The sequence below is a fragment of the Bubalus kerabau genome, chromosome 17 (genome assembly GCF_029407905.1).
Source record: "Bubalus kerabau isolate K-KA32 ecotype Philippines breed swamp buffalo chromosome 17, PCC_UOA_SB_1v2, whole genome shotgun sequence".
Taxonomy (NCBI): domain Eukaryota; kingdom Metazoa; phylum Chordata; class Mammalia; order Artiodactyla; family Bovidae; genus Bubalus; species Bubalus kerabau.
The window spans coordinates 51,447,931-51,464,652 of NC_073640.1; the positions used below are offsets into that span (position 1 = coordinate 51,447,931).

Below are 16,722 nucleotides of genomic sequence, written 5' to 3' on the forward strand. Positions count from 1 at the left end.
TCCCCAGAGGTCTCCGACCCCAGCCCGCCCCCAGCCCACCCGCCCGGCCTTCAGCCCCCTCCTCAGTCCCCGGCTTCAGTCCGACTTCAGACGCCTCGGGCTTCGACATCATGGGTGACGGAGGAGAGGGCGAGGATGAGGTCCAGTTTCTGCGGACGGTGCGTATCTCTGTGTTGGGGTCTCTGGGACTGTCTCTTGGGTCCCTCTGAGGGTCTCTTTGTCTCTGAACTCTCTGTCCTGATTGCTTGTGGTCACTGAGACTCACGGTATCTTCCTCTATCCCTGTGGGTGACTGTCACTCTTTTCTCTTTCTCTCTCAGTCTTCCCCTACCTTCCTTGCCAGAGAACCAGCAGAATTTGGGACTGCAAAATGGGGAGTGGGGGTGTCTTCTGCCACCTTCTCTGACACTAGCAATTTGTCCCAGAGAACGGGGCCGCTGAGAGAGCACCCCCCTCCCACCTCTCTGGAAGCAGGCACTTGGGGAAGGTGGTTCTAATTCCTGAGCTTAATTTAGCTGCCCCCCTCCCCCACCCCCCCACCTAGCCCTAATTCTCTTCTTGCTCCAGACTCTGACCTATTTAAATTCTTGGGACGGGGGCTGGTGTGGGTTGAAGGACCGAACTCCTTTGAACTCCCAGCCCTGGAGGGTCTCCTGAGGGTCCCTCTGGTTCTGGGTCTTCTTTCTTCCCCCACTTGGTCTTGCAGAGGAGGGTCAAATATGGATGCTAATGGTCTCTGGGTGGTGTCTCTCCGGATCTGTCTCTTTGGGTTGTCTGCGCCTCTGTCCCTCTCCATCTCTGTCTCCTCCATCTCTGTCTCCCTGTCTCTGGCTTTGTTCTTCAGCTTCAGGCTATCTGCGTTTCACACCGCGTCTTCAGTGTCAAAGACTGTGTCTCTCCCCGCATTTCTGATCCTTGGCTGGCAGAGGGTGGGGGGCGGGGCAGGGCAGGGTATTGGAACAACAGGTGTCCCTCCCAGAATAGACCGTTTTTCTGGGGCCTGGGCAGGGGACAGGGAGAGAGAGGATGGAGGAGGGGCTGCCCATTTCAGAGTCCTTCCCATTTTTTCTCCCAGTGGTTCTGCTTGGTGTGGGGGTGTGAGGAGGGGAGGGGACGTTCTCGCTCCTGGGCCAGGTCTGCTGATCCTGCACTAGCCCTTCCCCACCCCCTCCGGGCCCTGGGAAATGCTGACACAGCATTCCGGCCCTAGAATAGGGCCCTGGTGAGCCAGCTCTGGTTTCCTGGGAGGGAGGAACGAACAGCTGGGGTTGGTAGTGAAGGATGGGGACAGCTGGACATTCGGCCATGGGAGGAGGCCTAGCTTCACCCTAGACGCTTGCCCCAGCCCCAGCCCCTTAGCAGACATCATGGGTTGGGCTCTGCCCTGCTCCCCAGCCCTAATAAGACCATGGCCATGGCTATGAGCCCTTGAGCAGCCACTCTATGTCAGGCGCCATGCCCAGGGCCTCAACCTCCAGAGGCATCTAATTATATCCTTGCCGCTCTATCTTCTGAGGTAGGGCCCTATCTTTATCTCCCTGGGAGTTTTGAGGGAAACCGAGGCCTGAGTGGCAGAGTCACTGACCAAGGTCAAGGCCAGGAAGTGTCATCTCTGGATGCCCCTGGTACAGCTCTCCTGCTTTCACAAGAGGAAAACTGGACTCTGACTTGCCTGGGTAGTCAGCAATGGGTTCTAGAGGCTTAGCCTTGGCATCTCTTGGCCCCAGACTGGGTTTTCCTGAACTTTTTTGAGGTTATCGGGTGATTTTCTCAAACTCTCATCCCACTGGTAAGAAATATATTTTATATTGCGACCCAGTACATGCATCTATACACATATATTATAAAAAGTCAACTTTGTTGAGTTATAATTGACAGGCAATAAATTGTACCCATTTTAGGTGTTATAGTTGACAAGCTGTACATGCCCATGTAACCATTATCATAATCAAGACATAGGACATTTCCTTTACCCCAGAAAGTTCTGATGGGCTCTTTTCAATAATCATCCTGGCCATCTGCTTTATGTCACCATAGATTCCATTAGTCACTAACCAGTGTTTTGTGTAAAGTATATGCTCATTTGTCTTGCTTCTTTTGCACACTGTAATATTTTTGACATTAATCTATGTAGCATGTATTAAGAATTCATTCCTTTTTTGTTGCTAAGTATTCCTTTGTGAATATGCTGCAATTTGTTTATCAGTTCACCTGCTGATGGACATTTGGGTTGCCTCCAGTTCATGATATTATGCTCAAATTAGGTGCATTCACACACGCCTATTTTTAACTGAAACAAGTTTCATAAAATGTAGGTAGCCCTTAGAACACGAGGGGCATGCTGCTATTTTGTGTTCTTGCTCTACTTTTATTTCACTTTTTAAGCATGATGGCCATGGTCCCCAAATTCCTTTCATTTCCTTCTGATGCATGGCAACATCCAGCCCTGCGCAGGCTGGGATTCATCAAAGCTTGGCCCAGGTCAGAACCTCCTGGGGGCTGGCTAATGGTCCAGATTCCCCGCTGACCCCAGAGCTACTGAATCAGGCTCTTGGTGTTGAGGGGGAGAGTAGGGCAGCTAGGAAGTTGCCTTTTTAACCAGCCTCCTCCCACTTCATTCTGATGCAGGAGAAAGTTAGAGAATCATTGGCATAGGGATTAGGCTCCCTGTCTCTGGTTTACATCTTGGTTTTGCCATCTGCCTGTATCCTAACTTTGGGCAAGTGATTTTTATTTTTCTTTCTGAGCTTCAATTTCCCAGTCTGGAAAATGAGTACAAAAATATGTACCCTAAGGGTTCAAGGGGTACATGCAAATATGTCTCTGAGCTCATCTCCCACCTTCTCCCTTACTCTTGAAGACAGCACCACTGGGCTGTCTCCCTTGCTTTTTCTATTTTTTTAAATTAATTATTCATTTATTTGGCTGCACCAGGTCTTAGTTGCAGCATGTGGAATCTAGCTCCCAGACCAGGGATCAAACCTTGGACCCCCTGGATTGGAAGCACAGAGTCTTAGCCACTGGACCACCAAGGAAGTCCCTTCCTTGCTTTTTCTGAACACCCTCAGCCCCAGGCCTTTGCACAGGCTGCCTCCTCTTCCTGGAACATTCTTCCTCCAGAGATGATCAGGCCTGATTCTTTCTTGTTATTCAGACAAGGTTCAGCTCAAATGTCATCTCCTTGCAGAAGCGGTCACTTCACCCCCCTCACTGATGTCATCTCTACCCCAAGAGCCACTCACTTACATCACCCTGAGTTATTTTTTCCATAGCACTTATCACTGAAATTAAAATTATAAATTGATTCACCTGTTTTTTTTCTTCACCGAGCAGCATGCAGGATCTTAGGTTCCCAGACCAGGGATTGAACCCATGCCCCCTGCAGTGGAAGCATGGAGCCTTAACCACTAGCCCACCAGGGAAGTCCCTGATTCACCTGTTCATTACATCTCCCATAAGGATGTCAGCTCCACAGCCAGGGATTTTTGCCTGCTTTATTTGCTGTTTTATATCAACACGTAGTCAGTGTCTAGCACAGAGCAGATGCTCAGTGTTTATTAGATGCATGTAAAGCCCTGAGCATGAAGTCTAGCAGACAGTAGGTGCTTGATAAATGCAAACCATACGATCCTTTTGAATAGATAGCATATGCCCAGATGTTGGGGTTGGGGGTTATAGAACAGGGTAGTCCTGGGGCCCCTCCTCCCAGGCTGGATAGAAAGAAAGAGGGCTGTCTGTGGGGAGTGAAGCCCAGGATTTGCTGGAAGGACTAGGGGCTGTGTGACTTCCAGCAGGATGCCTAACCTCTTTGAACCTATTTCCTTGGCTGTAAAATGGAATAATCACTGCCTTACTTGGTGGTTAAACACTGAAGTCTCCATCAGTATTTTCCCCCCATCAGTTGTGATTGAAACCTCTGTCAGTAAAAGTGTTGAGCATGCCCCTAAGTACATTTATATTAGTTATAAATGTAATACAGCTACTCAACTAACATAGCAAGAAGTAGTCTAGTGTTCTAAGAGTGAGGCATATTGGGAATTCCCTAGAGGTCCAGGGCTTTCACTGCCAAGGGCCTGGGTTTGAATGGAAAAAAAAAAAAAGGCAGTGTGTGGCATATAGAGCCATAGCACTGGGATCAAATCTCAGCTGTGCCATATTCCGGCTGTGTGACCTCAGGCAAGTCACTTCACCTCTCTGGGCCGTGTTTTCACAGGTTCAAATACTAGGACTTATCTCAGAAGGTTGTTTATTTTACCTACATTTTAAATTTATTTCAAGCTTAGAGAAAAGTTGTGAGGTTAGCTCAAAGGACTCCCATATAGCCTTCAGTCATTTCCCCCAGATGTTAAGATGCGTTCCCTTCCCTTCTCCCTCTCCCTCTCTCCAAATGTCTTTTCCTAAACTGTTTGAGAGTAGGTTGTGGACATGATAACCTTAACTCCTAAATCCTTCAATGTCTGATTCTTAAAAAACAAGGGCTCTCTCTTACAAAGGGGAAGATGATGGCTCAGATGGTAAAGAATCCACCTGCAATGCTGGAGACCTGGATTTGATCCTTGGGTTGGCAAAATCCCCTGGAGAAGGGAATGACAACCCACTTCAGTATTCTTGCCTGGAGAATCCCATGGACAGAGGAGCCTGACAGACTACAGTCCATGGGACCTCAAAGAATCAGATACAACTTAGCGCCTAACACTTGGTTATTGTTGGTGGTCTCTCGCAAAACCACAGCACGGTTATCAAAATCAGATTTCATGGGAACTTCGCTGGTGGTCCAGTGGTTAAAACTCCACGATTTCAATGCAGGTGACATGGGTTTGATCCCTGGTTGGGGAACTAAGATTCCACATGCTGTGCGGCATGGCCAAAAAATAAATAAATAAAAATCAGGAGATTTACTATGGCTGTGATACCATCATCTAATTCACAGGCTGTATTCACCTGTCACCAGCTGTCTCTATACCATCTTTACAGCATCTCCCCTTCATCCAGGATCCAGTCCAGGCTCTGGCACTGCATTCAAGAGTTGCTAGACAGCACTCCTTAAATGATAACTACTATTAAAACAACACACAGAAGAAAAGTTCGAGAACACTGAGCTTAAAAGCCATTTAACTCCAGGCGCCCATATTTCCCATCCTTGTGGACCCCCACCTGGGAGTCCTCTGGAGCCACTTGGTGTGGGTGCGTGCTAAGTCGTTTCAGTCGTGTCCAGATCTTTGCAACCCCATGGACTGTAGCCCGCCAGGCTCCTCTGCCCATGAGATTGCCCATGATTCCAGGCAAGAATACTGGAGTAGGTTGTCATGCCCTACTCTAGGCGATCTCCCGGACCTAGGGATAGAACCCGTGTCTCTTACGTCTCCGGCCTTGGCAGGCAGGTTCTGTACCAGGGCGCCACCTGGGAAGTCCGGAGACCGTTGGACTGGAGTTCAAATACCAGTTCCTCCTCTTATCAACCATCTGGCCTTGGACAGGCCATGTCCCCTCATTGAGCCTCAGTTTCCATATTTTAACACTGGGATGACACTGGCTCGGATCTCATGGGGATTTTAGGAGCGTGCAGCGCCCTCAACACGAGCCCCTACTGGATAGCTGGCGAGGGTGGGCGTTACTAGCAGTATCTTTTCCACGAGGGGAAGGGGTGGACCGGGGGGCGGTGTCTTGGGGCGGCGCCGCCCCTGACGCTCCGCCCGCCCCCAGGACGACGAGGTGGTCCTGCAGTGCAGCGCCACGGTGCTCAAGGAGCAGCTCAAGCTCTGCCTGGCCGCTGAGGGCTTCGGCAACCGCCTCTGCTTCCTGGAGCCCACCAGCAACGCCCAGGTCTGTGCGGGACAAAGGGAGAGGGGGTCTGACGAGCAGAGAGTCTGGGACCTGAAGAAAGGGGTCTGGGGAGGGGTGGGTCTGGAGAGGGGGTGCTCTCCCCACGAGGGAAAGGGGCGAGGTCTGGGGTGGGCGGAGGTCTGAAAAGGGAGGGGCGGGGGGTGGAGGGTCTTCAATCCAAGGCAGAAGGGCCGGGAGGGTCAGGGGGTGCTAGCAGGGGGCTAACTAGGGAGGGGGCTGGAGGCTGAGAAGTGGAGGGAGTTTGGGGTCTGAGCCTGAGGTGTACTCAGGATCTAAGGGAGGAGGTGACCTGGGGGGATGGGGTTGGGGCTGGAGACTGACGGAGGAGGCCTGAGGTGCCTGGGGTGGGAGGCTCAGGGGGGCGGTGTGAATCCGTGACAGCCGTTGTCTGAGGGAGGGGCAGGAGCTAGGCCTGTCTGCTGGTGATGGCGGGAGGTGGGGGTTCTCTGCGGGGAGGGCCAGGAGGAGGCTCCAGGGTTGGAATGGGCGCAGTGTGTCTGCGGGGGCCGGGGCGGGGCGGGGGGATGAGGCCTCCTATGAGATTAGGTGGGGTGTGGAAACTTCTGTGAGGTTCGGGCGGGATAAAAGGGTGTGCAGGAGGAGGAAAACAGGTATTTCCTAGGATGTTGGCGCGGATGTGGGGCGTCTGAAGTGGGCGGCAGAGGGCAGGGCTTCTTGGAGGGTTGGGGTCAGGTCTGGGTCTCTAAGGGGTGTAGGTATTTCGATTAGGGGCAGGGGGTGCATCAGCACTTTGGAGCTTTCAGGGCCCCGTTCACCTCTCCCTACCCGCCCCGCTCCCCAGAATGTGCCCCCCGATCTGGCCATCTGTTGCTTCGTCCTGGAGCAGTCCCTGTCTGTTCGAGCCCTACAGGAGATGCTGGCCAACACCGTGGAGGCCGGCGTGGAGGTGAGGCTCCCCCAGGCGGGATGGGTGGCGGGGACGGGTGGGAGGACCTGGGGGTCATTTACCGTCCTCTCTTCTTCCTCTCTCTGCCCTGCCCCCCGCAGGCCCTCAATTTGGATAAGTGGGTAGGTCTGGCCTTGGGTGTCATCTGTTCTTGCCACCTCTCCTGACCCCAGGTCTGCCTCTTGGGCCCACATCCTGCACACAGGGGTTGGGGGTCTCCCCCACCCCAGTTGTCAAGGTCTGTGGAGCCCAGAAAAGGCCAGGCAGGCAGGAAGGAAGGGGGTGGGGGCTTTTGAGCCCCCTGTTCCCCCACTTGTTCCTTCCTCCTCTTTTCCTTTCCTCCAACCCCGCTCCTAGCTCTTCTCCGCATGGGACCTCTCCCCTCATCACCTCCTGCCGCCCCAAGTGTGGGTCCCCTCTGGTCCAGGAGTGGGTCTGCCATGTGATCACGTGGCCCCATCACATGGCCCCCTCAGAGCATGGGCATGTGATAGGCATGTGATGGGGGCATGATGCCTTCAAGCACCTGGGTGTACCCACCCCTCCAAGAGGGGCTGAGTCTCCTTGTGCCCATGGGTGAGGGGGTGGTGGAAGCACAGGGCAGGTCTCTATGGACGATGCTCCAATGTGACAACTGGCAGGACAGTACCGGTGCACAGACGTGTTATGACGGTGACAGCAGGGGGGCCAAGGCCCGTGGAACATGAGATACGGGGCTTCCCTGAGTGACCCTAGGTATCTGAACCTCTGGAAGAGGGGTTCAGCTCCCTGGGTGACTTTGGGACCTGGCTAACAAGTTGAAGGAGGCGAGGAGGACAGAGTGGGCTTTGGGGAATATAAAGCACCCCATCCACAGGCTTCTCAGAGACCAGACGCTGCTTCCCTGGGGAAGCAGGGAAGCTGAGGCAGAAAATCTGTTTCTGGTCTGAGCTGAGTTTTCTTTGAATCCAGGCCTGAGAATGGTGTTTTCTGGGGAGCATATTCCCCCCCTGGTAGGCCAGATGTTTCAGGGGGTCCTGTTCTCACTCTGTGCCCTCTGTGCCCCCACAGTCGTCCCAGGGTGGGGGACACAGGACACTCCTGTATGGCCATGCCATCCTGCTCCGGCACGCGCACAGCGGCATGGTGAGTGCATCCAGGAGGGGGCGGGGCAGGGGGTGAGGGGGCAATGCCCGCCAGGAGGCTGACTCCCTGCTCCAACCCTAGTACCTGAGCTGCCTCACCACCTCCCGGTCCATGACTGACAAGCTGGCCTTCGACGTAGGACTTCAGGAGGATGCAATAGGTACAGGGGCTGGAGGCAGGGGGTGTGATGGGGACACCGCAGGCAGCGAGTTGGGGTGCAGGTCTGCACCCCAGACCTTTGGAACTGAGAGTCTTGGGGTGTGGATGGACATATTCCGGACAGAGAGACTTGGGTAGACGTGGGGGAACTCTAGGCAGAGAGTCTGAGGGTGGGAATGGGAAACTGAGACAGAAGTAATAGGAGAATTTGGGGAGGAGGGTTTGGAAGGCTTCGTGGCTGGGAATACCTTGAGGAAGAGCACTGTTACCTGGAAAATTCCATGGACAGAGGAGCCTGGTGGGCTACAGTCCAGGGGGTCGCAAAGAGTCGGACATGACTGAGTGATTGAGCACACACGCACACACATTCAGAGAGCCCTTCCCACCCCCGCCCAAAGGAGAGGCCTGTTGGTGGACGACGCACCCAGCCTCCAAGCAGAGGTCAGAAGGAGAGAAGGTCCGAGTTGGCGATGACCTCATTCTTGTCAGTGTCTCCTCCGAGCGCTACCTGGTGAGCAGTCCCTCCCCCACCACAGCACCTACTGTGCCCCAGGGCTGGGGGTCATGGGATCCACCCCATCTCCTCATCATGGGTTTGCTTGGTCTCTGGCCCCAGTGTCCTGACTCCCAGTTTCCGGTTTCCATCAGTTTCTGGTTTCTGATGCCCCATTTCCTGACTTGATCACCGTTTCCTGATCTGTGACCTCTAATTTTCTGTCTGCCCATTTCTTGGCTTCCACTTTGATTTCTGACTGACTCTGGAACTATTGTTCACACCCTATCATCTCTGACCCCTACATCCTGGTGGCCTCCAGCACCTGTCGACAGCCAGTGGGGAGCTCCAGGTTGACGCCTCCTTCATGCAGACACTGTGGAACATGAACCCCATCTGCTCTGGCTGTGAAGAGGGTGAGGACCCCAGGCTTCTAGACCCTAAGCAGATACCCTCAAATCAGACCTCCAACATCACTCCTCAGACCCCATATCTAGATCTCCCAATTATAACCCTCACTCAGATCTCCAACTGACCCCAAGTCTGAGACTCTAGAGCTCAAATCTCCAAACTGATTGTCAGATTCTAAATTCAGACTGCAAAGCTTAGATGCCAAACACAAGTCCTAGAGGTCAGACCCCTAAACTCAGATCCAAAGCTTTAAACATTAAATTTGGAGCTTATCTCTTAGACTCAAAGCCTCTAAAGGCAAGCACAAGCTTATCCCTCAACCCCCAAAACCAGCCCCCCAAATTCAAACTCAGATCTCCAATCTAAGACCCCTAATTCAGACTCAAACTCAGCCAATCAACCTCAAACCTCCAACTTTAACCTTGAATCTCCAATACCATCTCCTAGTTCAGACTGCCATGCTAAGACCCTGAATAAACTGGCCCCAAAACTTTGACCCCAAATCTCACACATCAAACCTCAGGGCCTTAAGCCAGACTCAAGCTGAGACTCAAGTCACAGATAACAAAATTCAGGCCTTAATCTCAGACCCTCAAATCCACCAACTTGTAACTACAAAGCTCCTATCTCCCCAGACTCACACTCAAAAGTTAAAACTTTCAAACCTCAGACCTCAAACCTCAGGTACTAGCCTCAGACCTCCAAAGTAACACTCAAAATTCAGATCCCAACTTCAGATCCAGCCATTGTACTTCTAAACCCAGGCCCCAAAGCAAGCCCTGGAACTCAGACCCCAGTGTCAGGGAATATTAGACCCAAATCTCTGATGATGTTTTCTGACCCAACGTCAAAAATCCAAACTCAGACCTTTAAACCCCAGACCTGCAAACCTGCCAACCTCAGCCCCACACACCCAGACTCCCAAAATTATATCCCCCACCTCAGACCCCAAATCTCATGCCCCCAGCTCAGGCCTCAAACTGAGCCCAAATCTCAGACTACCACTTTGTACCTTCAAACTCAGATGAAGGGGGTCTCAGATTGCAGACCCCAAACCCAGCCCCCAACTTCCCACAGGGCAGAAGGAAGGCCCCCAGTTTTGGTTCCAGATCTTTTGGGGGCTCCAGCTCCCCGTGACCACCTTCCCTTGCTTCTCGTCCAGGCTTTGTGACCGGTGGCCACGTCCTCCGCCTCTTTCATGGACACATGGATGAATGTCTGACCATTTCCCCTGCTGACAGTGATGACCAGCGCAGGTCTGGGCTTGGGGACAAGAGGGTCCGGGGTCTTGGGGCTGGGGGTTGGGTGGCAGAGTTTGGCTGGGGGACTGGACCCTGAACCCTTGACCTTGCTATCTTCCATGTACCCAGACTTGTCTACTATGAGGGGGGATCTGTGTGTACCCACGCCCGCTCCCTCTGGAGACTGGAACCACTGAGAATCAGGTACAGGTCGGGTTGGGGGAGGCAGGATGTGGGTGGGTGTGAGGGGTTCCTGGGGGGCCTGGGAGGAGAAGAGAGTTTTGGAGGAAGAGCTGAGGAAGAGACTCGAGGGTTCTGAGGGAAAATCTGGGGTCCCTAAGGGAGTAATGAAGGTCCTTAGGGGTCTTGGGGGTGGTGAGGGTTCCTGAGGGAGAGATCGGGGGTCCTGACTGAAACTGTGGGAAGTGGAGGGGAGAAAATGACAGATCTGGGAAACTTGGGTGCACCAGAATTATCTGGGGAAGCTCTGAGGAAGCAATGAGGGCTTGAGAGAAGTTTGGGGTTCCTGAGGGAGACCTGGGGGTCCTAAGAAAGATCTGAGGGCTTGGAGGAAGGCTTGGGGCCCCCTGGAACAGGGCAGAGGGCTTGAGAAGGTTTCAACAAAGACTGTGGTGTCCATTGGGAGAACTGGGGGGCCCTCTGATCCCCACCTCGTCCTTACCCTTTGCAGTTGGAGCGGGAGCCACCTGCGCTGGGGCCAGCCGCTCCGCATCCGGCATGTCACCACTGGGCGGTACCTGGCGCTCGTTGAGGACCAGGGCCTCATGGTGGTTGACGCCAGCAAGGCCCACACCAAGGCCACCTCCTTCTGCTTCCGCGTCTCCAAGGTTGGTGCAATCAGGGTGCCCGCGCTCACCTGGAGCTCTAAATTCCACTCCAGCCCCACCTCACACTTTGCAATCTCTTGTCGGGGTGGTGGGGGGCGGTACGGTGTTCCCCATTAAACTCACAGGCAGAGGAGGCTGACCTCTGACCCTTGCCCCTGTAGGAGAAACTGGATACGGCTCCCAAGCGGGATGTGGAGGGCATGGGCCCCCCAGAAATCAAGTATGGGGAGTCACTGTGCTTCGTGCAGCACGTGGCCTCAGGCCTGTGGCTCACCTATGCTGCCCCAGACCCCAAGGCCCTGCGACTCGGTGTGCTCAAGAAAAAGGTGGGTGCCTGGAGTGGGGAGGGGAGGGCTGCAGGCTGGGGCAGGAGGGGACTGGGGGTGGTCATACTTGGACCTTCATGGTTTGAGCATGGGATCGAGAGAAAGAAAGACTGAGAGAGAAACAGAGATTGAGAGACACAGGAAAAAAGAAATTTTATGTATTTAGTGGGAGGGAGGTTCAAGAGGGAGGGGAAATATGTATGCTTATGGGTGATTTTCATTGTTGTATGGCAGAAACCAATGCAGCACTGTAAAGCAATTATCCTCCAATTAAAAATAAATTTAAAAAGAATGAAAATAAAGCGAAACATTTTGGAGGATTATGTCAAGTTATAATAAAAGCTAAAAAGATATGTCCTTTGGCATAAGTAATTCTGATGTTAGACATTTATCGTAAGGGAATCAATTGGATAATTGTACAAAGATTTGGGTATATTTATCAATGTAAATGTCCAGTTAAAAAAGAATGTATATATATGAAGAGGGAGAGAAATATAGACAGACGTGAAGACAGAAAAATAGAGAAAGATAGAGAGACAGAAATAAGAAAAGACAGAGATGGAAAGAAAAAGATGGACAGTAACAAACTAAGAATAATATTCAACCAAGTATTGAGTACCCCAGTTGTTCTGGATGTGTGTGTGGAAAAATAGGCAAGCTAGATTGACCTGTTCCCTGCCTTCCCCATGCTCAGACACTGGCTAAACTGTCTCTAATGAAGTATATAGTTTTACAACCGAATAGTAGGAAAGCTATTAATACTTTTGATAGAGGGAACAGCATGTGCAAAGGCCCTGAGGTTGGGATGAAGTTGGTCTGTTGCAATCACAGAAAGGAGATCTAGTTTGGCTGGAGGAGAGTGAACGAGGGGTGGATTATAGAGATGAGGGCAGAGAGGGGATGGGAATAGATTGTGTAGGGCCTTGTGGGCTGTGGTGATAGAGGTGTGGGGGGTGGGGAACTTGACTTTTACCCTGTATGAGATGGAGCCACAAGAGAGTTTTGAGCAGGCCTGGGGGTGACCTGATTAAGGGTCACAGGGTTCCTGAGCTGCTTGTGGGAACAGACTATGGGAGTGAGCAGAGCTGGAGGAGGGAGATGGGGCGGGAAGGGGCAGGTGGGGGGTAACAGTGGACAACACAGGGGTTTCTGTGGAATGAGGAAAGGCGGAAGAGTCTGGTTGTATTTTGAGGGCAGAGCCAACTGGATTTTCTGACAGATTGGATATCAGGGTCAAAGGGATAGGCATTAAGGATGAGGCCATTATTTTTGCCCTTTTTGTCCTGAGCAGCTGGAAGGAGGGCAGTGCCATTAAGCGAGTCAGGGACAGCCAAGTGTCAGTTCAGGAGAACAGGCCCCAGTGCTGAGAATAGAGACATGCAATAGACTTGCTAACGGAATAAGTGGGAAGACTAGAGTGGCACCTGTTTGTAAAAAAAAGTGAGGACTGAAGTTGGATACAAGAGCAGAGTATTTAGAGACAGGCCTGGACCAGAGAAGGGAATGTGGGAGTTGTCGGCAAATGGATGATATTTAAAGTTGCTGGACTGGGTGGGGTCCTGGACTAGGAGGTCAGCTCAGGGGAAAGCCAGCTGTCATGATGGGCTCACCTCCCAGAAAGGTGTGCAGGCATTCTGTCTGGGACATGTTAGGTTTGGGGTGCACTAGGGCTTTCTGATGGGGGGGATGTTAAATAAATAGAAGATACAAATGGAGAGGGTCTGGCCTGGACAAGATAGAGACAGAGAGGGAGAGAGTGAAAATCAAAGAGGGACCGAAAGAGAGAAAGAAAGACAGATGCTTGGACTTACCTGGTGGTCCAGTGATTAGAAATCCACCTGCAGATGCAGGGGACATGGGTTGGATCCCTGGTCTGAGAAGATCCCATGTGCTTGGGGCAACAAAATCCAGGCACCACAACTACTGAAGCCTGCACTCCTTGACTTTGTGCTCCACAACAAGAGAAGCCACCGCAACAAGAAGCCCACACACCACAATGAAGACCTAACACAGCCACAACTAATAAATAAGTAAAATTAAAAAAAAAATAAAGAAAGAGGCAGAGAGAGAGAGAGAGAGTCAGAGAGGGAGGTAGGGAGAAAGAGACAGTGTGGGATAGACATGAGAGAGAGAGACAAAGGTAGAGAGACACAAACAGAGGACAGAGACAGAAGGATGGAGAAAGAGGAGAAAGCTAGAGGGGAAAAGAGAGAGAGGGACTGAGAATGAAAGACGCAGAGACAGATGGAGAGGGATGGTGGGGGACTGGCAGAGATCTCGTGAAAGATGGGGGCAATCAGGGGGCTAGAGACTGGGTGGAGGTCTGGGGAGCATGGCCCTGAGTGACTGGGTCCCCTTCCTGACTTCTCTGTTCCACCACTGCCAGGCCATTCTGCACCAGGAAGGCCACATGGACGATGCACTGTCACTGACCCGCTGTCAGCACGAGGAGTCTCAGGCTGCCCGCATGATCTACAGTACTGCCGGCCTCTACAACCACTTCATCAAGTGAGCCACCAGCCTGCCCTGCCCTGGGGGGCCAGGCCACACCTTGACCCCCATGCTTCTGGAGTTCTTGCGCCTGACCATTACATCTCTATCTCTGACATTCACATGTCTGCTGCTGCTGCTGCTAAGTCACTTCAGTCGTGTCCGACTCTGTGTGACCCCATAGACATCAGCCCACCAGGCTCCCCCGTCCCTGGAATTCTCCAGGCAAGAACACTGGAGTGCGCTGCCATTTCCTTCTCCAATGCATGAAAGTGAAAAAGTGAAAGTGAAGTTGCTCAGTCGTATCTGACTCTTAGCGACCCCATGGACTGCAGCCCACCAGGCTCCTCCATCCATGGGATTTTCCAGGCAAGAGTGCTGGAGTGGGGTGCCATTGCCTTCTCCGATTCACATGTCTAACATAGATAAACTCCTGACCTCTATACACTTGGGGTTTCCTTGGTAGCTCAGTTGGTAAAGAATCTGCCTGCAATGAAGGAGACCCCGGTTCAATTCCTGCGTTGGGAAGGTCCTCTGGAAAAGGGATAGGCAACCTACTCCAGTATTCTTGGGCTTCCCTGGTGCCTCAGATGGTAAAGAATCCACCTGCGATGCAGGAGACCTGGATTTGATCCCTGGGTCAGAAAGATCCCCTGGAGAAGGAAATGGCAACCCACTCCAGTATTCTTGCCTGGAGAACTCCATGGACAGAGGAACCTGGTGGACAGTCCATAGGGTGGCAGAGTCAGACACGACTGAGCGACTAACCACAGCTATACACTTGACCCCTAATCTGTCCTCTACCAGTCATGACTTTGACATCACATCCCTGATCATTACCTAGTTTCACACCCCTGACACGCAGACCCTCGACCCTAGACATCCCTTAGCCGTGACCTATGCTTGCATGACGTGTCCTACACAGACGCTTTGCCCTTGGCGACTGTGTGAACTCAGGCCGATGCCCCTCTATCCCTGCGCCCTGCGCCTGTCTCCCGCTCTGTTAAACAGGTGTGTCTGTGGGAGTCCTGCGGGGACTCGGGGTGGGAGGGGGCGGGACTTGCACAGTGTTCCGGGTCCCTTGCTGATCAATGCGCGGTCCCCGCAGGGGCCTGGACAGCTTCAGCGGAAAGCCGAGGGGCTCGGGGTCCCCGGCGGGCACAGCGCTGCCTCTCGAGGGCGTCATCTTGAGCCTGCAGGACCTCATCGGCTACTTTGAGCCGCCCTCCGAGGAGCTACAGCACGAAGAGAAGCAGAGCAAGCTGCGCAGCCTGCGCAACCGCCAGAGCCTCTTCCAGGAGGAGGTGAGGCCACAGCCCAGGAGGGCAAGGTCTGTGGGCGCGGGGGCGGGGCCTGTGAGAGGGGCGGAGCCTGCCGGGCCTGGAGAAGCGGTGGTCTGAGAGGAGCGAGGCAGAAGGAAGGACCTGTCCTGTGTGAACAGGGCGGGGGAGCGGGTTATCAGGGACACGCGAGGGGGCGGAGTCTTGAGTGTCCTGACTGAGCGGTGGGCGTGGTTTTGGTGAGGGGCGGGGCGTGTGGCAGAGCAGGGGCAGGGCCTGTGAAAGCAACTTGGGACCGGAGCCTGGAGGCCCCGGGCAGGACTTGTTTCCTTTCGTGGGAGGACGCGGCGCGGTGAGGGTAAGCTATGAGGCAAGACAAGCCTATGGAGGGAGGCAAGGCCTGAGAAGTCAGAGGCTGAGCTGCTGGCCTCAGGGGGCGGTGTCTGTAGGGGCGGAGCCTGCGGGGTGGGAAGACAGAACCTGAGCGGGGCATGGTGAGGGTCAGGACCAGAGAGGTTTTCGGGTATCAGGTGGGTGGTGTAAGGAGGGACTTCAGCTGGAGTCAGAGGCTGGGAGTTTGTGTTTTACGAGGCTTGGTGGTCTCCACTCGGCGAGAGGTCTGAGTGGGAGGGGCCGAGAGAGGTGGGAGGCTGGGGCTGGACAGAGGCCCAGGGTCTGATATTTCCACACGGTGATTGGGGAGCATTTTCATTTAGGGTCTAACAGCTTGGGCCCCCTTCCTCTTCAGGGGCTCCCATTCTGATGGGGGCGGCAGACTTAGAAATGATAATACTAACAATAACAAAATTTATGGCGTGGGATTAGTATATGCAAAGCGTTTGGAACAGTACCAGCACATAGAAGATGCTATATTGACCATGGTTATTATTACCGAATTAAGCCCTTACTGTATGTTATGGGTTTTGTATACCTGATATCCTCCCCATAACCCCATGGGGGACTGTAATTCCTATATTGCAATGGGAATTACAATGGGTCACTGAGTCGCAGAGAGATTAAATAACAACCACTTATTGAACGGATATACCAGAGGGATTATAGTTGTCAACAAAACAGAAAAATCCATGTCTTTGTGGAGCTGACATGGGGGAGAAGATAAATGGTCAATAAAATAGAAGGATTATAGGGTATATTAGATGATGATAATAAACGCTAAGGAGAAAAACAAAGCAGGGCAATAGTAGAGAGTGCTGCTGCTGCTGCTGCTAAGTTGCTTCAGTCAAGTCCGACTCTGTGCGACCCCATAGATGGCAGCTCACCAGGCTCCCCCGTCCCTGGGATTCTCCAGGCAAGAACACTGGAGTGGGTTGCCATTTCCTTCTCCAATGCATGAAAGTGAAAGTGAAGTCGCTCAGTCATGTCCGACCCTTAGCGACCCCATGGACTGCAGCCTACCAGGCTCCTCCGTCCATGAGAGTTTCCAGGCAAGATTACTGGAGTGGGGTGCCATTGCCTTCTCCGAGAGAGTGCTGGGGTTGCTGCAATTTAAGATAGAATGGCCAGGGACTTCCCTGGCAGTCCAGTGGTACTCCTAATGCAGGGGATGCAGGTTCGATCCCTGGTCAGGGAACTAGATC

The 16,722-nt window shown here is 52.9% G+C and overlaps 1 protein-coding gene across 5 annotated transcripts in view; it reads left to right on the forward strand.

Annotated features, from left to right (window-relative positions):
* RYR1 (ryanodine receptor 1) overlaps positions 1 to 16,722 on the forward strand; it is a 127,992-nt gene continuing 111,270 nt past the window's right edge. For all 5 annotated transcript variants that reach the window (XM_055554322.1, XM_055554325.1, XM_055554323.1 and 2 more), the window contains exons 1-13: positions 1 to 158; positions 5,704 to 5,823; positions 6,647 to 6,751; positions 7,802 to 7,876; positions 7,958 to 8,036; positions 8,434 to 8,546; positions 8,851 to 8,944; positions 10,102 to 10,195; positions 10,310 to 10,384; positions 10,872 to 11,028; positions 11,190 to 11,354; positions 13,741 to 13,862; positions 14,953 to 15,148. In XM_055554322.1, coding sequence (XP_055410297.1) covers positions 111 to 158; positions 5,704 to 5,823; positions 6,647 to 6,751; positions 7,802 to 7,876; positions 7,958 to 8,036; positions 8,434 to 8,546; positions 8,851 to 8,944; positions 10,102 to 10,195; positions 10,310 to 10,384; positions 10,872 to 11,028; positions 11,190 to 11,354; positions 13,741 to 13,862; positions 14,953 to 15,148 — 1,443 coding nt within the window. In that variant the 5' untranslated portion in view covers positions 1 to 110. The remainder of the gene's footprint in view (positions 159 to 5,703; positions 5,824 to 6,646; positions 6,752 to 7,801; positions 7,877 to 7,957; positions 8,037 to 8,433; positions 8,547 to 8,850; positions 8,945 to 10,101; positions 10,196 to 10,309; positions 10,385 to 10,871; positions 11,029 to 11,189; positions 11,355 to 13,740; positions 13,863 to 14,952; positions 15,149 to 16,722) is intronic.